Below are 21,829 nucleotides of genomic sequence, written 5' to 3' on the forward strand. Positions count from 1 at the left end.
TTTCCCCCACTTTTCCTTGTGGGGGAGGGGCTTGGGGTGATTTGGGGGTTTTGATGTGACATCCAGCCCCCCCCCCCCAGGTGACCCCCAGGTATTACAAGGAGCCCCTCAGGTGTTGCAGGTGAAGTCAAAAAAACACTCAGGTGTTAAAAGGAGCCATTCAGGTGTTACAGGTGAGGCCAAGGAGCCCCTCAGGTGCCCCCCAGGTGCTCCAGGTGACCCCCAGGTGCTCCAGGTGAGCCCCAGGTGACCCCCCAGATGTCACAAGGAGCCTCCCAGGTGTCACAGGTGAGGACAAGGAGCCCCCCAGGTGCCCCCCAGGTGCGCCCAGGTATCTCAGGTGGGCCCAGGTGTCTCAGTCCCCGCCGTTGGCGCGGATGGTGCGGCGGATCCAGGCGGTGAAGGCGCAGACCCGGCTGTACACACCTGGCTTGCCCTGCTGGCCGCACACCTGCAGCCCCCAGGAGACCACGCCCTGCAGGTACCCCTCGCACACCAGAGGGCCCCCGGAGTCACCCTGGGACAGGTGAGACGCAGGTGAGACAGGTGAGACACCTGGGACAGGTGAGTCCCCCAGGCGTTCCCCAGGTGCTTCCCAATCCCATTCCCCCCATCCAGGTGGGTCCCTCCAGGTGTTCCCCAGGTGTTCCTCAGGTGTGTCCCACTCCCATTGCCCCCCATACAGGTGAGTCCCCCCAGGTGTTCCCCAGGTATTTCCCATTCCCATTCCCCCCCATACAGGTGAGTCTCACAGGTGTTCCCCAGGTATTTTCCATTCCCCCCACACAGGTGAGTCCCCATACAGGTGTTCCCCAGGTATTTTCCATTACCCCCATAGAGGTGAGTCCCCCCAGGTGTTCCCCAGGTATTTCCCATTCCCATTGCCATACAGGTGAGTCCCCCCAGGTGTTCCCCAGATATTTCCCATTCCCATTCCCATTCCCATACAGGTGAGTCCCCCCAGGTGTTCCCCAGGTATTTCCCACTCCCATTACCCCCCATACAGGTGAGTCTCCCCAGGTATTTCCCATTCCCCCCCATACAGGTGAGTCCCCCCAGGTGTTCCCCAGGTATTTCCCATTCCCATTCCCCCCCATACAGGTGAGTCTCACAGGTGTTCCCCAGGTATTTCCCATTCCCCCCCATACAGGTGAGTCCCCCCAGGTATTTCCCATTCCCCCCCATACAGGTGAGTCCCCCCAGGTATTTCCCATTCCCATTCCCCCCCATACAGGTGAGTCCCCCCAGGTGTTCCCCAGGTATTTCCCATTCCCCCCACACAGGTGAGTCCCCCAGGTGTTCCCCAGGTATTTCCCATTCCCCCCATACAGGTGAGTCCCCCCAGGTGTTCCCCAGGTATTTCCCATTCCCCCCACACAGGTGAGTCCCCCCAGGTGTTCCCACCCTTCCTCGCCCCCACAGGTGAGTCCCCCCCACCCCTGGCCCCGCCCCCTCCCTCTCAGGTGTGCCTCCTCCACACCTGGCCGCACCTGGCAGGAGTCGGTGCTGTCGCCGGCGCGGCCGCCGGCGCAAAGCATGTTGGGAGTGATGGCACCTGGGTACAGGTGAGCGCAGGCGGAGTTGGACCAGGTGAACACCTCGCCACACTGCAGCACGTCTGGGAACGCACCTGGCCAGGTGAGAGCGGTCAGGGACAGGTGAGAGCGGTCAGAGACAGGTGGGACAGGTGGAGACAGGTGGGACAGGTGGGAATGGATGGGACAGGTGGGGATGGGTGGGACAGGTGGGACAGGTGGAGATGGATGGGACAGGTGAGGGACAGGTGAGGGACAGGTGTTGGACCAGGTGAACACCTTGCCACACTGCAGCATGTCTGGGAACGCACCTGGCCAGGTGAGAGCGGTCAGGGACAGGTGAGGAGAGGTGGGGATGGATGGGACAGGTGAGGACAAGTGGGGATGGATGGGACAGGTGAGTCCCCCAGGTGTGTCCCCACCCCCTCACCTTTGTCTCCCATGCCCTCACCTCTCCCCCAGGTGTGTCCCCTCCCCCTCACCTGCCCCCAGGTGAGTCCCCGCCCCCCAGGTGTGTCCCCACTCCCTCACCTGCCCCCCAGGTGTGTCCCCACTTCCCCAGGTGAGTCCCCACCCCCTCACTTGCCCCCCAGGTGTGTCCCCACCCCCTCACCTGCCCCCAGGTGTGTCCCGCCCCCTCATCTGCCCCCAGGTGTGTCCCCACCCCCTCACCTGTCCCACAGGTGAGTCCCCGCCCCCTCACCTGTCCCCCAGGTGTGTCCCCGCCCCTCACCTGCCCCCAGGTGTGTCTCACCTTGCGGGCTGCGGGTGCTGCCCCAGCCGGACACCACGCACCTGTCCCCCACCTGGGGACACCTGCGGGGCAGCGCCACGGGCTGCACCCGCGCGCTCAGGTGGGCGGGGCTGCTGAGGCGCAGCAGCATGACGTCACTGTCATGGCGGCCGGGCAGGTAGCGCGGGTGCACGAAGGCGCGCGCCCAGGTGAGGCACTGCTCCGCCCCGTCGCGCTCCTTCAGGTTGTGCCCGCCCAGCAGGACCCGCAGGGGGCTGCACAGGTAAAGGGGGCACAGGTGAGCTCAGGTGAGCTCACCTGGGACAGGTAAAGGTGCGTTTGTAATGGGACAGGTGAGGGACAGGTGAGGGACAGGTGAGGCCCCCCCTTCAGGTTGTGCCCGCCCAGCAGGACCCGCAGGGGGCTGCACAGGTAAAGGGGGCACAGGTGAGCGCAGGTGAGCTCAGGTGAGCTCAGGTGAGCTCACCTGGGACAGGTAACTACACCTGGGACAGGTAAATTGGGGATTATAATGGGACAGGTGAGGGCTGTGCTGGCACAGGGGGCTGTGGATGGACAGGTGAGCTCAGGTGAGCACAGGTGAGCTCACCTGGGGCAGGTAAATGGGTGTTTGTAATGGGACAGGTGAGGGACAGGTGAGGGACAGGTGAGACTTGGTGTGCCCAGGTGTGTTTTTATCCCCCCCCACCCAGGTGTGCCTGCGTGTGTTTCCATCCCCCTCAGGTGTATCCAGGTGTGCCCAGCTGTACCCAGGTGTGTACCTAGGTGTGTGCCAGGTGTACCCAGCTGTGCCCAGGTGTGTACCTAGGTGTGTGCCAGCTGTACCCAGGTGTGTGCCCAGGTGTGCCCAGGTGTGCCTCACCTGTCGGTGCGGCAGTGGGCGGCGGTCAGCACCCAGCTCCGCCCCACCAGCACGGCCCAGGTGAGTGCCCAGGTGTGTGCCCAGGTTTGTTTTATCCCCCTCAGGTGTACCCTAGGTGTACCCAGCCATACCCAGGTGTGTGTCCAGGTGTGCCCAGGTGTACCCATGTGTGTCCAGGTGTGCCCAGGTGTGTTTTATCCCACTCAGGTGTGCCCAGGTGAGTGCCCAGGTCTGCCCAGGTGTGCTCACCTGTCGGTGCGGCAGTGGGCGGCGGTCAGCACCCAGCTCCGCCCCACCAGCACGCCCCAGGTGTGCCCAGGTGTGTGCCCAGGTGTGTTGTATCCCCCTCAGGTGTGCCCAGGTGAGTGCCCAGGTGTGTTGTATCCCCCTCAGGTGTGCCCAGGTGAGTGCCCAGGTGTGTTGTATCCCCCTCAGGTGTGCCCAGGTGAGTGCCCAGGTGTGTTGTATCCCCCTCAGGTGTGCCCAGGTGAGTGCCCAGGTGTGTTGTATCCCCCTCAGGTGTGCCCAGGTGTGTGCCCAGGTGTGTTGTATCCCCCTCAGGTGTGCCCAGGTGAGTGCCCAGGTGTGTTGTATCCCCCTCAGGTGTGCCCAGGTGAGTGCCCAGGTGTGTTGTATCCCCCTCAGGTGTGCCCAGGTGTGCCCAGGTGTGTTGTATCCCCCTCAGGTGTGCCCAGGTGAGTGCCCAGGTGTGTTGTATCCCCCTCAGGTGTGCCCAGGTGAGTGCCCAGGTGTGTTGTATCGCCCTCAGGTGTGCCCAGGTGTGCCCAGGTGTGTTGTATCCCCCTCAGCTGTATCCCAGCTGTACCCAGGTGTGTTTTATCCCCCTCACGTGTGCCAGGTGAGTGCCCAGGTGTGTTGTATCCCCCTCAGGTGTGCCCAGGTGAGTGCCCAGGTGTGTTGTATCGCCCTCAGGTGTGCCCAGGTGTGCCCAGGTGTGTTGTATCCCCCTCAGCTGTATCCCAGCTGTACCCAGGTGTGTTTTATCCCCCTCACGTGTGCCAGGTGAGTGCCCAGGTGTGCTCACCTGTCGGTGCGGCAGTGGGCGGCGGTCAGCACCCAGCTCCGCCCCACCAGCACGCCCCCGCAGTGGATGGCGCCGCCCGGCTGCAGCAGCAGCGCCTGGTACGGGTGGCGCCGGCGCTCGCAGCGCTCCCCGCCCACGATGCGGTTCTCGTCCGCGCCCGCGGCCGCTGCCGACCAGTATGGACCAGTTAGAACCAGTACGGACCAGTACGGACCAGTTAGAACCAGTTAGAACCAGTATGGACCAGTTAGAACCAGTACGGACCAGTTAGAACCAGTATGAACCAGTACGGACCAGTTAGAACCAGTACGGACCAGTATGGACCAGTTAGAACCAGTACGGACCAGTACGGACCAGTTAGAACCAGTTAGAACCAGTACGGACCAGTACGGACCAGTTAGAACCAGTTAGAACCAGTACGGACCAGTTAGAACCAGTACGGACCAGTACGGACCAGTTAGAACCAGTTAGAACCAGTACGGACCAGTTAGAACCAGTACGGACCAGTATGGACCAGTTAGAACCAGTACGGACCAGTATGGACCAGTTAGAACCAGTACGGACCAGTACGGACCAGTTAGAACCAGTTAGAACCAGTACGGACCAGTACGGACCAGTTAGAACCAGTTAGAACCAGTACGGACCAGTTAGAACCAGTACGGACCAGTACGGACCAGTTAGAACCAGTTAGAACCAGGACGGACCAGTTAGAACCAGTACGGACCAGTTAGAACCAGTACGGACCAGTACGGACCAGTACGGACCAGTTAGAACCAGTTAGAACCAGGACGGACCAGTTAGAACCAGTACGGACCAGTTAGAACCAGTACGGACCAGTACGGACCAGTTAGAACCAGTTAGAACCAGTACGGACCAGTTAGAACCAGTTAGAACCAGTACGGACCAGTACGGACCAGTTAGAACCAGTTAGAACCAGGACGGACCAGTTAGAACCAGTACGGACCAGTTAGAACCAGTACGGACCAGTACGGACCAGTTAGAACCAGTTAGAACCAGTACGGACCAGTTAGAACCAGTTAGAACCAGTTAGAGCCAGTACGGACCAGTTAGAACCAGTTAGAACCAGTAGGGAGCAGTTAGAACCAGTACAGACCAGTTAGAACCAGTACGGGCCAGTTAGAACCAGTTAGAACCAGTACGGACCAGTTAGAACCAGTTAGAGCCAGTACAGACCAGTATGGACCAGTTAGAACCAGTACGGACCAGTTAGAACCAGTTAGAACCAGTATGGACCAGTTAGAACCAGTACGAACCAGTACACACCAGTTTGAACCAGTACACACCAGTTACAACCCGTATGGACCAGTTAGAACCAGTACGAACCAGTACACACCAGTTAGAACCAGTACAGACCAGTTAGAACCAGTATGGACCAGTTAGAACCAGTACAGACCAGTTAGAACCAGTACGGACCAGTTTGCACTGGTGGTTTCCCAGTTCATCCCAGTACCCCCAAAGTGTCTCCCCAGTTCTCGTCCGCGCCCGTGGCTGCTGCAGACTAGTACAGACCAGTTAGAACCAGTATGGACCAGTTAGAACCAGTACGGACCAGTTAGAGCCAGTTAGAACCAGTACAGACCAGTTAGAGCCAGTTAGAACCAGTACGGAGCAGTTAGAACCAGTTAGAACCAGTACGGACCAGTTAGAACCAGTATGGACCAGTATGGACCAGTTAGAACCAGTATGGACCAGTTAGAGCCAGTTAGAACCAGTATGGACCAGTTAGAACCAGTACAGACCAGTTAGAACCAGTATGGACCAGTTAGAGCCAGTTAGAACCAGTACGGACCAGTTAGAACCAGTATGGACCAGTTAGAACCAGTACGGACCAGTTAGAACCAGTATGGACCAGTTAGAACCAGTACAGACCAGTTAGAACCAGTATGAACCAGTACACACCAGTTAGAACCAGTATGGACCAGTTAGAACCAGTATGAACCAGTACGGACCAGTTAGAACCAGTATGAACCAGTACACACCAGTTAGAACCAGTACGGACCAGTTAGAACCAGTACGGAGCAGTTAGAACCAGTACGGACCAGTTTGCACTGGTGGTTTCCCAGTTCATCCCAGTACCCCCAAAGTGTCTCCCCAGTTCTCGTCCGGCCCCGCGGCCTCTGCGGACCAGTACAGACCAGTTAGAACCAGTTAGAACCAGTTAGAACCAGTACAGACCAGTTAGAAGTAGTACAGACCAGTTAGAACCAGTATGGACCAGTTAGAACCAGTATGGACCAGTTAGAGCCAGTACAGACCAGTTAGAACCAGTATGAACCAGTTAAAAGCAATAGAAACCAATCTGGACCAGTAGAAACCAGTATGGACCAGTTTGGACTGGTGGTCTCCCAGTTTCTCCCAGTCCATCCCAGTCCTTCCCAGTCCCCCCCAGTCCATCCCAGTCCATCCCTGTTCATCCCAGTTTCTCCCAGTCCATCCCAGTTCAAACCAGTCCATCCCAGTCCATCCCAGTCCCTCCCAGTTCATCCCAGTTCATCCCAGTCCATCCCAGTTCCTCCCAGTCCATCCCAGTCCATCCCAGTCCCTCCCAGTCCATCCCAGTTCCTCCCAGTCCATCCCAGTTCAAACCAGTCCATCCCAGTTCCCTCCCAGTGCTCCCAGTGACCTCCCGCTTCCCACCCACTTCCTCCCAGTCCCTCCCAGTTCATCCCAGTTCCCTCCCCGTCCCTCCCAGTGCCCCCAGTTCACCCTCCCAGTACAAACCAGTTCACCCTGTCGATTGCCTCCCACTCATCCCAGTCCCTCCCAGTTCCCTCCCAGTTCCTCCCAGTTCCCTCCCAGTGTCCCCAGTTCACCTCTGGCTCCATCCCAGTACGGCCCAGTGTCCTCCCAGTGCTCCCAGTTCATCCCAGTTCATCCCAGTTCATCCCAGTTCATCCCAGTGCTCCCAGTTCACTCCCAGTTCACTCCCAGTTCATTCCCAGTTCACTCCCAGTGCTCCCAGTTCATCCCAGTCCTCCCAGTTCATTCCCAGTTCATTCCCAGTTCACTCCCAGTGCTCCCAGTTCACCCCCAGTGCTCCCAGTTCATCCCAGTGCTCCCAGTTCATCCCAGTGCTCCCAGTTCATCCCAGTTCACTCCCAGTTCATCCCAGTGTCCTCCCAGTGCTCCCACTTCATCCCAGTGCTCCCAGTTCACTCCCAGTGCTCCCAGTTCATTCCCAGTTCACTCCCAGTGCTCCCAGTTCACTCCCAGTGCTCCCAGTTCATTCCCAGTTCACTCCCAGTTCACTCCCAGTGCTCCCAGTTCACTCCCAGTGCTCCCAGTTCATCCCAGTTCACTCCCAGTTCATCCCAGTGTCCTCCCAGTGCTCCCAGTTCATCCCAGTGCTCCCAGTTCACTCCCAGTGCTCCCAGTTCATTCCCAGTTCATCCCAGTGCTCCCAGTTCACTCCCAGTGCTCCCAGTTCATCCCAGTTCATCCCAGTGCTCCCAGTTCATCCCAGTTCACTCCCAGTTCATCCCAGTTTACTCCCAGTGCCCCCCAGTCCCTCCCAGTCCCTCCCAGTTCCCTCCCAGTGCCCCCCAGTGCAAACCAGTACAAACCAGTGCTCCCCAGTATAAACCAGCAGTAGAAACCAGTACAAACCAGTACACACCAGCACAAACCCGTGTCCCCCAGCCCAAACCAGTACAAACCAGTACAAACCAGTACAAACCAGTACAAACCCGTGTCCCCCAGCCCAAACCAGTACAAACCAGTACAAACCAGTACAAACCCGTGTCCCCCAGCCCAAACCAGTACAAACCAGTACAAACCAGTCCCTCCCAGTGCGAACCAGCAGCTCCCAGTGCCCCCCCAGTTTGTTCCTTGTTCACTCCCAGTCCAAACCAGCCCAAACCAGTATAAACCAGTACAAACCAGTGCCCCCCCCCCAGTTTGCTCCCAGTGCCCCCCAGGCCAAACCAGTATAAACCAGTACAAACCAGTACAAACCAGTATAAACCAGTACAAACCAGTATAAACCAGTACAAACCAGTGCCCCCCCAGTTTGCTCCCAGTGCCCCCCAGGCCAAACCAGTATAAACCAGTACAAACCAGTACAAACCAGTATAAACCAGTACAAACCAGTATAAACCAGTACAAACCAGTGGCCAGCAGCAGCCCCCCAGTGCCCCCCAGTCCAAACCAGTACAAACCAGTATAAACCAGTACGCACCAGTGGCCAGCAGCCCCCTCCGGGTCTCCCCCAGCCCAAACCAGTCCAAACCAGTATAAACCAGTACAAACCAGTATAAACCAGTACAAACCAGTGGCCAGCAGCCCCGCAGTCCCCCCCAGTGCCCCCAGTCCAAACCAGTATAAACCAGTACACACCAGTGGCCAGCAGCAGCAGCGGCAGCAGCCCCCAGTACAAACCAGTACAAACCAGTCCAAACCAGTACAAACCAGTACACACCAGTGGCCAGCAGCAGCAGTGGCAGCAGCCCCCCATTGCCCCACAACCCAAACCAGTCCAAACCAGTCCAAACCAGTATAAACCAGTACAAACCAGTGGCCAGCAGCCCCCTCCGGGTCTCCCCCAGCCCAAACCAGTCCAAACCAGTACAAACCAGTACGCACCAGTGGCCAGCAGCAGCAGCGGCAGCAGCCGCTCCATCGGGAGGAGGAGGAGGGGGAGGAAGGAGCCGCGGCCTTTAAATCCCAGTTCGGACCAGTTCAAACCAGTTCAGCCCAGTGCCCAGCCCAGTCCCTCCCAGTTAATTCCAGTCCCTCCCAGTTCAGCCCAGTGACTCCCAGTTCAGCCCAGTTCAGCCCAGTCCCTCCCAGTTTCCCCTCCAGTGCTTCCCAATTCAGCCCAGTTCATCCCAGTGACTCCCAGTTCATCCCAGTTCAGCCCAGTGCCTCCCAGTTCCCCCTTCCAGTCCCTCCCAGTTCAGCCCAGTTCACCCCAGTCCCTCCCAGTGCCCATCCCAGTTCAGCCCAGTGCTCTTAAGTGGCTTTTCCAGTTCCTCCCAGTTCCTCCCAGTTCCTCCCAGTTCCGCCCAGTTCAGCCCAGTTCAGCCCAGTTCAGCCCAGTTCAGCCCAGTTCCCCCTTCCAGGGCCTCCCAGTCTCCCCCAGTCCCTCCCAGTTCAGCCCAGTACCCCTAAGAGCCCTTCCCAGTTCAGCCCAGTCCCTCCCAGTTTCCCCTCCAGTGCCTCCCAGTTCATCCCAGTTCACCCCAGTCCCTCCCAGTGCCCATCCCAGTTCAGCCCAGTGCTCTTGAGTGGCTTTTCCAGTTCCTCCCAGTTCAGCCCAGTTCAATCCCAGTCCCTCCCAGTTAATTCCAGTCCCTCCCAGTCCTTCCCAGTTCAGCCCAGTCCAATCCCAGTTCCCCCTCCAGGGCCTCCCAGTGACTCCCAGTTCAGCCCAGTCCAATCCCAGTCCCTCCCAGTTCAGCCCAGTCTCTCCCAGTTAATTCCAGTTCCTCCCAGTTCAGCCCAGTGACTCCCAGTTCAGCCCAGTCCAATCCCAGTCCCTCCCAGTTCAATCCCAGTTCCCCCCAGGGCCCCTAAGTGCCCATCCCAGTTCATCCCAGTTCAACCCAGTGCGCTCCCAGTTCCCCTGCCAGGGCCTCCCAGTCCCTCCCAGTTCATCCCAGTTCCTCCCACTGCCCCAAAGTGCCCTTTCCAGTTTAGCCCAGTTCAGCCCAGTGCCCTTCCCGGTTCCTCCCAGTTACGCCCAGTTCAGCCCAGTGTCTCTAAGCGCCCTTCCCAGTACAGCCCAGTGCTCCCAGTTTCTCCCCAGTTCATCCCAGTACCCTCCCAGTACCCTCCCAGTACCCTCCCAGTTCATCCCAGTACCTCCCAGTTCATCCCAGTACCCTCCCAGTACCTCCCAGTTCCTCCCAGCACCGTCCCAGTACCCTCCCAGTTCCTCCCAGTGCATCCCAGTGCATCCCAGTTCATCCCAGTACCTCCTAGTTCATCCCAGCACCGTCCCAGTACCCTCCCAGTTCATCCCAGTACCCTCCCAGTACCCTCCCAGTTCATCCCAGTACCTCCCAGTTCATCCCAGTACCCTCCCAGTACCCTCCCAGTTCATCCCAGTTCATCCCAGTGTGGTCCCAGTTCATCCCAGTGTGATCCCCGTGCCTCCCAGTCCATCCCAGTGCCCTCCCTGCCCCTCCCAGTCCATCCCAGTCCAAACCAGTGCCCTGAATGGAGGGTGACCTCTGGCGACCGAGAGGGGGCGCCAAGCAGCCACGCCCGGGACTACAATTCCCATCGTGCCCCGCGCCCCACAGAGCCATGTTGCTTCCTGGACTACAACTCCCGTCATGCCCCGCGGCGGCTTTCCCGCGCTCCTTAAAGTGACCCCAGTCCCTCCCAGTCCCTCCCAGTCCCTCCCAGTCCCTCCCAGTCCATCCCAGTCCCTCCCAGTCCCCCCCAGTCCATCCCAGTCCATCCCAGTCCCTCCCAGTCCATCCCAGTCCATCCCAGTTCATCCCAGTCCATCCCAGTCCCTCCCAGTTCCCCCCAGTCCCCCCCAGTTCCTCCCAGTCCCTCCCAGTTCATCCCAGTCCCTCCCAGTCCCCCCCAGTTCCCCCCAGTCCCTCCCAGTCCCCCCCAGTCCCCCCCAGTTCCCCCCAGTCCCTCCCAGTCCATCCCAGTCCCCCCCAGTCCCTCCCAGTTCCCCCCAGTCCATCCCAGTCCCCCCCAGTCCCTCCCAGTTCCCCCCAGTCCATCCCAGTCCCCCCCAGTCCATCCCAGTTCACATCTCACGGGTTTTTTTTCCATTTTTCTTTATTTCCCCCCCAAATCCCCGGTCACTTCCGGTCACTGCTGGTCACTGCTGGTCACTTCTGGTCACTGCTGGTCACTTCTGGTCACTGCTGGTCACTGCTGGCCACTGGTGGTCACTGGTCACTGGTGGTCACTTCCGGTCACTTCCGGTCACTTCTGGTCACTGCTGGTCACTGTTGCTCACTGGTGGTCACTGGTGGTCACTCCTGGTCAGTGTTGGTCACTCTGGTCCCCATTGGTCACTGGTGGTCAGTGGTGGTCTCTGGCTGCTGTTGGTCACTCCTGGTCACTCCTGGTCACTCCTGGTCAGTGTTGGTCACTCCTGGTCCCTGTTGGTCACTCCTGGTCACTCCTGGTCAGTGTTGGTCACTCCTGGTCACTCCTAGTCAGTGTTGGTCACTCCTGGTCAGTGTTGGTCACTCCTGGTCACTCCTGGTCACTCCTGGTCACTGTTGGTCACTCCTGGTCACTGGTGGTCACTGGTGGCCACAGTTGGTCACTCGTGGTCACTGGTCGTCGCTGCTGGTCACTGCTGGTCACTGGTGGTCCCTGATGGTCACTCTGGTCCCCGTTGGTCACTCGTGGTCACTCATGGCCACTCGTGGTCACTAGTGGTCATTGGTTGCTGGTTGCTGTTGGTCGCTGGTGGTCACTCCGGTCCCTGGTGGTCAGCGGTCACTGGTCACTGTTGATCACTGGTGGTCACTGGTGGTCACTCCTGGTCCCCGTTGGTCACTTGTGGTCACTGGTGGTCACTCCAGTTGCCATTGGTCACTGGTGGTCAGCGGTCACTCTGGTCACTCTGGTTACTCTTGGATGGTGCGGCAGATCCAGGCGCTGGCGCGGCACACGTTGGTCACTGTTGGTCACTCCTGGTCAGTGTTGGTCCCTATTGGTCACTCCGGTCCCCGTTGGTCACTGTGGTCACTCCTTTGGTCGCTGTGGTCACTCCGTTGGTCACTCTGGTCACTCCGTTGGTCACTGTGGTCACTATGGTCACTCCGGTCACTGTGGTCACTCCGTTGGTCACTGTGGTCACTGTGGTCACTCCGTTGGTCACTCTGGTCACTCCATTGGTCACTCCCTGGTGACTCGGCAGATCCAGGCGCTGGCGCGGCACACGTTGGTCACTCCTGGTCACTCCTGGTCAGTGTTGGTCCCCGTTGGTCACTCCGGTCCCCATTGGTCACTGTGGTCACTCTGTTGGTCACTCTGGTCACTGTGGTCACTGCATTGGTCACTCCGTTGGTCACTGTGGTCACTGTGGTCACTCCGTTGGTCACTCTGGTCACTCCGTTGGTCACTCTGGTCACTCCGTTGGTCACTGTGGTCACTGTGGTCACTCCGTTGGTCACTCTGGTCACTCCGTTGGTCACTCTGGTCACTCCGTTGGTCACTCCTGGATGACGCGGCGGATCCAGGCGCTGGCGCGGCACACACTGGTCACTGTTGGTCACTCCTGGTCAGTGTTAGTCCCCGTTGGTCACTCCGGTCCCCGTTGGTCACTCTGGTCACTCCGTTGGTCACTGCGGTCACTCTGGTCACTGTGGTCACTCCGTTGGTCACTGTGGTCACTCCATTGGTCACTGTTGGTCACTCCGTTGGTCACTGCGGTCACTCCTGGATGACGCGGCGGATCCAGGCGCTGGCGCGGCACACGTTGGTCACTGTTGGTCACTGTTGGTCACTCCTGGTCACTGTTGGTCACTGTTAGTCCCCGTTGGTCACTGTGGTCACTGTGGTCACTCCGTTGGTCACTGTGGTCACTCCGTTGGTCACTGTGGTCACTCTGGTCACTGTGGACACTCCGTTGGTCACTCTGGTCACTCCGTTGGTCACTGTGGTCACTCCGTTGGTCACTGTGGTCACTCCATTGGTCACTCTGGTCACTGTGGTCACTGCGGTCACTCTGGTCACTGTGGTCACTGCGGTCACTCCATTGGTCACTCTGGTCACTCCGTTGGTCACTGTGGTCACTCCATTGGTCACTCTGGTCACTGTGGTCACTCCATTGGTCACTCTGGTCACTGTTGGTCACTGTGGTCACTCCGTTGGTCACTGTGGTCACTCCATTGGTCACTCTGGTCACTGTGGTCACTGCGGTCACTCCTGGATGACGCGGCGGATCCAGGCGCTGGCGCGGCACACGTTGGTCACTGTTGGTCACTCCTGGTCAGTGTCAGTCCCCATTGGTCACTCCGGTCCCCATTGGTCACTGTTGGTCACTCCGTTGGTCACTGTGGTCACTCCATTGGTCACTCTGGTCACTGTGGTCACTCCGTTGGTCACTCCTGGATGACGCGGCGGATCCAGGCGCTGGCGCGGCACACGTTGCTGTACACGCCGGGGTTCCCGCGCTGCCCGCACACGGCCAGGCCCCAGGAGACCACGCCCTGCAGGTACCCCCCGCACACCAGGGGGCCCCCCGAGTCACCCTGCACAGGTGAGACACAGGTGAGACAGGTGAGACACACCTGGGACAGGTGAGACACCTGAGATACACCTGAGATACCTGGGACACACCTGGGACAGGTGAGACCACGCCCTGCAGGTACCCCCCGCACACCAGGGGGCCCCCCGAGTCACCCTGCACAGGTGAGACAGGTGAGACAGGTGAGACACACCTGGGACAGGTGAGACCACGCCCTGCAGGTACCCCCCGCACACCAGGGGACCACCCGAATCACCCAAGACAGGTAAGGGACAGGTGAGACACAGGTGAGACAGGTGAGACACCTGAGATACACCTGGGACACACCTGAGATACCTGGGACACACCTGGGACAGGTGAGACCACGCCCTGCAGGTACCCCCCGCACACCAGCGGGCCCCCCGAGTCACCCTGGGACAGGTGAGACAGGTGAGACACCTGAGACACCTGAGACACACCTGAGATACCGGGGACACACCTGGGTACACACCTGGCACACCTGGCACACACCTGGCAGGAGTCAATGCTGCCCTGGGGCACACACACCTGCACACACCTGGCACACCTGTGTCACTCATCTGGCAGGAGTCGACGCCGCCCTGGGGCACACCTGGGGCACACCTGCACACACCTGCACACACCTGCACACACCTGGGGCACACCTGGCACGCACCTGTGTGACTCACCTGGCAGGAGTCGACGCTGCCCTGGGGCACACCTGGGGCACACCTGCACACACCTGGCACACCTGGCACACACCTGGCACTCACCTGGCACTCACCTGGCAGGAGTCAATGCCGCCCTGGGGCACACCTGCACACACCTGGGCACACACCTGGCACACCTGCACTCACCTGGCAGGAGTCGACGCCGCCCTGGGGCACACCTGGCACACCTGCACACACCTGGGGCACACCTGACACACCTGTGACTCACCTGGCAGGAGTCGACACCGCCCTGGGGCACACCTGCACACACCTGCACACACCTGGCACACCTGTGACTCACCTGGCAGGAGTTGACGCCGCCCTGGGGCACGCCTGCACACACCTGGCACACACCTGGCACACACCTGTGACTCACCTGGCAGGAGTCGATGCCGCCCTGGGGCACACCTGGCACACACCTGGGGCACACCTGGCACACCTGTGACTCACCTGGGGCACACCTGGCACTCACCTGGGGCACACCTGGCACACCTGTGACTCACCTGGCAGGAGTCGACGCCGCCCTGGGGCACACCTGCACACACCTGGCACACACCTGGCACACACCTGGGGCACACCTGTGACTCACCTGGCAGGAGTCGACGCCGCCCTGGGGCACGCCTGCGCAGAACATGTTGCGGGTGACGGCGCTGCCGTAGGCGCGGGCGCACTGCTCCGGCCCGAAGGTCTGCACCTGCGCGCACTGCAGGTCCCGCGGCAGCTTGGCTGCCAGGTGAGACAGGGGAGAGACAGGTGAGACAGGGGAGAGACAGGTGAGACAGGGGAGAGACAGGTGAGACAGGTGAGGGGCAGGTGAGACTGAAAAATCCCCAAAAATCCCTATTTTTGGGTCAGAAAAACCCAAATTTCCCTGGATTTGCCCCATTTTGGAGCCATTCCCAACCTTCCTGGACCCGTTCAGGTGAGCACAGGTGAGCACAGGTGGGGCAGGTGAGAGAGAAAATCCCCCCAATCCCCTTTTTTGGGTCAAAGAAACCAAAAAAATCCCATTTTTGGGTCAGAGCAACCCAAAATTCCCTGGATTTGCCCCATTCTGGAATCCAAAACCTTCCTGGACCCGTCCAGGTGAGCACAGGTGAGCACAGGTGGGACAGGTGAGAGAGAAAATCCCCCCAGTCCCCTTTTCTTGGGTCAGAAAAACCCAAATTTCCCCGGATTTGCCCCATTCTGGGACCCAAACCCTTCTCGGATCCATCCAGGTGAGCACAGGTGAGCACAGGTTGGACAGGTGAGAGAGGTGAAGGAGAAATCCCCCCAAATCCCCTTTTTTGGTCAAAGAAACTAAAAACCTCCCATTTTTGTGTCAGCGGCACCAAAATTCCCTGGATTTGCCCCATTCTGGAATCCAAAACCTTCCTGGACCCGTCCAGGTGAGCACAGGTGAGGGGCAGGTGAGAATGAAAAATCCCCAAAAATCCCCATTTTTGGGTCAGAAAAACCCAAATTTCCCCGGATTTGCCACATTTTGGGTCCATTCCCAACCTTCCTGGACCTGTCCAGGTGAGCACAGGTGAGCACAGGTTGGACAGGTGAGAGAGAGATCCTCCCAGTCCCCTTCTTTGGTCAAAGAAACCCAAAAAATCCCCATTTTTGGGTCAGAGCAACCCAAAATTCCCTGGATTTGCCCCATTCTGGAATCCAAAACCTTCCTGGACCCGTCCAGGTGAGCACAGGTGAGCACAGGTGAGACAGGTGAGGGGCAGGTGAGACTGAAAAATCCCCAAAAATCCCCATTTTTGGGTCAGAAAAACCCAAATTTCCCTGGATTTGCCCCATTTTGGTGCCATTCCCAACCTTCCTGGACCCATCCAGGTGAGCACAGGTGAGCACAGGTTGGACAGGTGAGAGAGAGATCCCCCCAGTCCCCTTCTTTGGTCAAAGAAACCCAAAAAATCCCCATTTTTGGGTCAGAGCAACCCAAAATTCCCTGGATTTGACCCATTCTGGAACCTGAACCCTTCCTGGACCTGTCCAGGTGAGCACAGGTGAGCACAGGTGGGACAGGTGAGGGACAGGTGAGACTGAAAAATCCCCAAAAATCCCCATTTTTGGGTCAGCAGAACCCAAATTTCCCTGGATTTGCCCCATTTTGGAACCCAAACCCTTCTTGGATCCATCCAGGTGAGCACAGGTGAGCGACAGGTGAGCACAGGTGAGAGAGAAAATCCCCCCAAATCCCCTTTTTTGGGTCAGAAGAACCCAAATTTCCCTGGATTTGCCCCATTCTGGGACCTGAAACCTTCCTGGATCGATCCAGGTGAGCACAGGTGAGCACAGGTGAGGGAAAAACCCCCCCAAAATCCCCATTTTTGGTTACCTGGAACCCAAAATCCCCTGGATTTGCCCCATTCCGGGACCGTTCCCACCCTTGGTGGAACCCAAACCCTTCCTGGACCTGCCCAGGTGTGCCCAGGTGTGCCCAGGTACCTCCAGGTGACTTGGTGGTGCCCCAGCCGCTGATGCTGCAGCTCTTCCCCGCCCGGGCACACCTGGGACACACCTGAGATACACCTGGGACACACCTGGGACACACCTGGGACTCACCTAAGACCCCCCTGGTCTCAATAAGGAGCTCCATAAAGCTCACCTGAGACCTCACCTGAGCCCTCACCTGAGACCTCACCTGTGACACACCTGGCGCTCACCTGTGCCCTCACCTGTGACCTCACCTGAGCCCTCCCACCCCCCGCACCTATGCCCAGCTGTGCCCAGGTGTGCCCAGCTGTGCCCAGGTGTGCCCAGGTGTGCGCAGGTGTGCGCAGGTACCTCCAGGTGACTTGGTGGTGCCCCAGCCGCTGATGCTGCAGCTCTGCCCCGCCCGGGGACACCTGGGGCTCACCTGTGACACACCTGTGACACACCTGTGACCCCCCTGACCCCCCCACACCTGTGCCCAGGTGTGCGCAGGTACCTCCGGGGGACTGGGTGGTGCCACAGCCGCTGACGCTGCAGCTCTGCCCCGCCCGGGGACACCTGGGGCTCACCTGGGACACACCTGAGATACACCTGGGACACACCTGTGACACACCTGGGACTCACCTGAGACCCCCCTGATCTCAATAAGGAGCTCCATAAAGCTCACCTGAGACCTCACCTGAGCCCTCACCTGAGACCTCACCTGGGACCTCACCTGGCGCTCACCTGTGCCCTCACCTGAGCCCTCCCACCCCCCACACCTGTGCCCAGGTGTGCCCAGGTACCTCCAGGTGACTTGGTGGTGCCCCAGCCGCTGACACTGCAGCTCTGCCCCGTCCGGGGACACCTGGGGCTCACCTGTGACACACCTGTGACACACCTGGGGCTCACCTGGGGGACACCTGTGACACACCTGGGGCTCACCTGGGGCACACCTGTGACCCCCCACACCTGTCCCCAGGTACCTCCGGGTGACTTGGTGGTGCCCCAGCCGCTGACGCTGCAGCTCTGCCCTGCACCTGGGGACACCTGGGGCTCACCTGGGGCTCACCTGGGACACACCTGGGACTGACCTGGGGGACACCTGAGGGACACCAGGCACCTCACCTGAGGCCCCACCTGAGCTCTCACCTGGTCTCATAAAGAGCTCCAGAAACCTCACCTGTGACCTCACCTGAGCCCTCCCAGGTATCCCCTGACCCCCCCCACACCTGTGCCCAGGTGTGCCCAGGTGTGCCCAGGTGTGCCCAGGTGTGCGCAGGTGTGCCCAGGTACCTCCAGGTGACTTGGTGGTGCCCCAGCCGCTGACGCTGCAGCTCTGCCCCGCCCGGGGACACCTGGGGCTCACCTGGGGCTCACCTGTGACACACCTGTGACACACCTGTGACCCCCCCTGACCCCACCCCAGGTGTGCCCAGGTGTGCGCAGGTACCTCCGGGTGACTTGGTGGTGCCCCAGCCGCTGACGCTGCAGCTCTGCCCCGCCCGGGGACACCTGGGACACACCTGTGACACACCTGGGACACACCTGTGCCCTCACCTGTGACCTCACCTGAGCCCTCCCACCCACCGCAGCTGTGCCCAGGTGTGCCCAGGTGTGCCCAGGTGTGCCCAGGTGTGCCCAGGTACCTCCGGGTGACTCGGTGGTGCCCCAGCCGCTGACGCTGCAGCTCTGCCCCGCCCGGGGACACCTGGGGCTCACCTGGGGCACACCTGTGACACACCTGTGCCCTCACCTGTGACCTCACCTGAGCCCTCCCACCCACCGCACCTGTGCCCAGCTGTGCCCAGGTGTGCCCAGGTGTGCGCAGGTACCTCCAGGTGACTTGGTGGTGCCCCAGCCGCTGACGCTGCAGCTCTGCCCCGCCCGGGGACACCTGGGGCTCACCTGTGACACACCTGGCGCTCACCTGTGACCTCACCTGAGCCCTCCCACCCACCGCACCTGTGCCCAGGTGTGCCCAGGTGTGCCCAGGTGTGCCCAGGTGTGCCCAGGTGTGCGCAGGTACCTCCAGGTGACTTGGTGGTGCCCCAGCCGCTGACGCTGCAGCTCTGCCCCGCCCGCGGACACCTGGTGGCCACGCGGATCCTCTTGACGCGCGGCCCGAAGCGCACAGGTGCGTCCAGCCGCAGCAGCATGAAGTCGTTGTCGTTGCGCCGCGGGTCGTAGCCGGGGTGCACCTGCAGCCGCGAGACGCGGCGCACCTGGCCCGTACCTGCGCGCAGCGTGTTGGTGCCGATCAGCACCTGCAGCTCCCTGAAAGGACAGGTGACACAGGTGACACAGGTGAGACAGGTGAGCGCACCTGGCCCGTACCTGCGCGCAGGGTGTTGGTGCCGATCAGCACCTGCAGCTCCCTGAAAGGTGACACAGGTGACACAGGTGAGACAGGTGAGAGAGGTGAGATGGACAGGTGAGATGGGACAGGTGACACAGGTGACACAGGACAGGTGAGCGCACCTGGCCCATACCTGCACGCAGGGTGTTGGTGCCGATCAGCACCTGCAGCTCCCTGAAAGGTGAGACAGGTGAGAGGGACAGGTGAGAGGGACAGGTGACACAGGTGAGACAGGTGAGATAGAGCCCCATGGGACAGGTGACACAGGACAAGGTGGGATGGACAGGTGAGATGGGACAGGTGAGATGGGAAAGGTGAGCGCACCTGGCCCGTACCTGCGCGCAGCGTGTTGGTGCCGAACAGCACCTGCAGCTCCCTGAAAGGTGAGATGGACAGGTGAGATGGACAGGTGAGATGGACAGGTGAGACAGGTGAGACAGGTGAGAAGGTGAGATGGACAGGTGAGAGGGACAGGTGAGATGGGACAGGTGACACAGGACAGGTGAGCGCACCTGGCCCGTACCTGCGCGCAAGGTGTTGGTGCCGATCAGCACCTGCAGCTCCCTGCAAGGACAGGTGAGATGGGACAGGTGAGAGGGACAGGTGAGATGGACAGATGACACAGGTGACACAGGTGAGACAGGAGAGATAGAGCCCCATGGGACAGGTGACACAGGACAGGTGGGATGGACAGGTGAGATGGGACAGGTGAGCGCACCTGGCCTGTACCTGCCCGCAGGGTGTTGGTGCCGATCAGCACCTGCAGCTCCCTGAAAGGTGAGACAGGTGAGACAGGTGAGACAGGACAGGTGAGAGGGACAGGTGAGATGGAGCTCCATGGCACAGGTGAGAGGGGACAGGTGAGGTGGCTGCAGCACAGGTGAGCTGGGACATGTGTCACCACCCAGCCAGGTGTGCCCAGGTGTGTGTGTGACCTGTCCAGGTGTGCCCAGGTGTGCCCAGGTGTATCTCAGGTGTGTTTCACCTGTCCCAGGTGTGTGTTACCTGTCCCAGGTGTGAGTCTCACCTGATTGGCTGCCGGCAGTGCGCGGCCGTCAGCACCCACTGGGCCCCCAGGTGTGTGTGTGACCTGTCCAGGTGTGCCCAGGTGTATCTCAGGTGTGTTACCTGTCCCAGGTGTGAGTCTCACCTGATTGGCTGCCGGCAGTGCGCGGCCGTCAGCACCCACTGGGCCCCCAGGTGTGTGTGTGACCTGTCCAGGTGTATCTCAGGTGTGCCCAGGTGTACCTCAGGTGTGTGTGACCTGTCCAGGTGTGCCCAGGTGTATCTCAGGTGTGCCCAGGTGTGTGTTACCTGTACCAGGTGTGCCCAGGTGTGAGTCTCCCCTGATTGGCTGGCGGCAGTGCGCGGCCGTCAGCACCCACTGGGCCCCCAGGTGTGTGTATGACCTGTCCAGGTGTGTGTGTGACCTGTCCAGGTGTGTGTGTGACCTGTCCAGGTGTGCCCAGGTGTGTGTGTAACCTGTCCAGGTGTATCTCAGGTGTGTGTGTGACCTGTCCCAGGTGTGTGTGTGACCTGTCCAGGTGTATCTCAGGTGTGTGTGTGACCTGTCCCAGGTGTGTGTGTGACCTGTCCAGGTGTATCTCAGGTGTATCTCAGGTGTGTGTTACCTGTCCCAGGTGTGCCCAGGTGTGCCCAGGTGTGCCCAGGTGTGTGATTTACCTGATTGGCTGGCGGCAGTGCGCGGCCGTCAGCACCCACTGGGCGGCCCCCAGGTGTGTGTGTGACCTGTCCAGGTGTATCACAGGTGTGTGTGACCTGTCCAGGTGTGTGTGTGACCTGTCCCAGGTGTGCCCAGGTGTGTGTGTAACCTGTCCAGGTGTATCTCAGGTGTGTGTGACCTGTCCAGGTGTATCCCAGGTGTGTGTGTGACCTGTCCCAGGTGTGTGTGTGACCTGTCCAGGTGTGCCCAGGTGTATCTCAGGTGTATCTCAGGTGTGCCCAGGTGTGAGTCTCACCTGATTGGCTGCCGGCAGCACCCACTGGGCGGCCACCAGGTGTGTGTGTGACCTGTCCAGGTGTGTGTGTGACCTGTCCAGGTGTATCTCAGGTGTATCTCAGGTGTGTGTAACCTGTCCCAGGTGTGAGTCTCACCTGATTGGCTGCCGGCAGTGCGCAGCCATCAGCACCCACTGGGCCCCCAGGTGTGCGTGTGACCTGTCCAGGTGTATCACAGGTGTGTGTGACCTGTCCAGGTGTATCACAGGTGTGTGTGACCTGTCCAGGTGTGTGTGTGACCTGTCCAGGTGTGCCCAGGTGTGTGTGTGACCTGTCCAGGTGTGTGTGTGACCTGTCCAGGTGTGTGTGTAACCTGTCCAGGTGTATCTCAGGTGTGCCCAGGTGTGTGTTACCTGTCCCAGGTGTGCCCAGGTGTGAGTCTCCCCTGATTGGCTGGCAGCAGTGCGCGGCCGTCAGCACCCACTGGGCCCCCAGGTGTGTGTGTGACCTGTCCAGGTGTGCCCAGGTGTGTGTGTAACCTGTCCAGGTGTATCTCAGGTGTGTCCAGGTGTGTGTTACCTGTCCCAGGTGTGCCCAGGTGTGCCCAGGTGTGTGTTACCTGTCCCAGGTGTGAGTCTCACCTGATTGGCTGCCGGCAGTGCGCGGCCGTCAGCACCCACTGGGCGGCCACCAGGTGTGTGTGTGACCTGTCCAGGTGTATCCCAGGTGTGTGTTACCTGTCCCAGGTGTGCCCAGGTGTATCTCAGGTGTGCCCAGGTGTGCCCAGGTGTGTGATTTACCTGATTGGCTGCCGGCAGTGCGCGGCCGTCAGCACCCACTGGGCGGCCACCAGGCTCCCCCCGCACAGGATCTGCCCCCGCTTGGTCAGGGCCACCTGGAACGGCCGCTGGGCCACCGAGCAGGGCCGGCCGCCGATGATGCGCGACTCGTCCTCCTCGGGAACTGGGGGGAAAACGGGGAAAACGGGAAAAATGAG

General features: G+C 60.1%; 2 protein-coding genes across 2 annotated transcripts in view; both read right to left on the reverse strand.

Moving 5' to 3' along the window:
- Positions 1 to 146: 146 nt before the first annotated feature.
- On the reverse strand, positions 147 to 8,574 carry LOC135288555 (trypsin-like; the record flags this gene model as incomplete). The annotated part of the gene is made up of 5 exons (XM_064401944.1): positions 147 to 517; positions 1,491 to 1,630; positions 2,290 to 2,543; positions 4,197 to 4,362; positions 8,553 to 8,574. Coding segments are annotated over 5 exons (744 nt in total), but the record flags the coding sequence as incomplete, so codon positions are not given.
- A 4,612-nt stretch (positions 8,575 to 13,186) lies between these two features.
- LOC135288552 (kallikrein-14-like) overlaps positions 13,187 to 21,829 on the reverse strand; it is a 31,067-nt gene continuing 22,424 nt past the window's right edge. Inside the window, exons 3-6 of the mRNA XM_064401942.1 lie at positions 21,633 to 21,795; positions 18,544 to 18,791; positions 14,689 to 14,825; positions 13,187 to 13,396 (exon numbers count right to left, since the gene is read on the reverse strand). Coding sequence (XP_064258012.1) covers positions 13,247 to 13,396; positions 14,689 to 14,825; positions 18,544 to 18,791; positions 21,633 to 21,795 — 698 coding nt within the window. The 3' untranslated portion in view covers positions 13,187 to 13,246. The remainder of the gene's footprint in view (positions 13,397 to 14,688; positions 14,826 to 18,543; positions 18,792 to 21,632; positions 21,796 to 21,829) is intronic.

Source organism: Passer domesticus, chromosome 33, assembly GCF_036417665.1.
Source record: "Passer domesticus isolate bPasDom1 chromosome 33, bPasDom1.hap1, whole genome shotgun sequence".
NCBI classification, from domain to species: Eukaryota; Metazoa; Chordata; class Aves; order Passeriformes; family Passeridae; genus Passer; species Passer domesticus.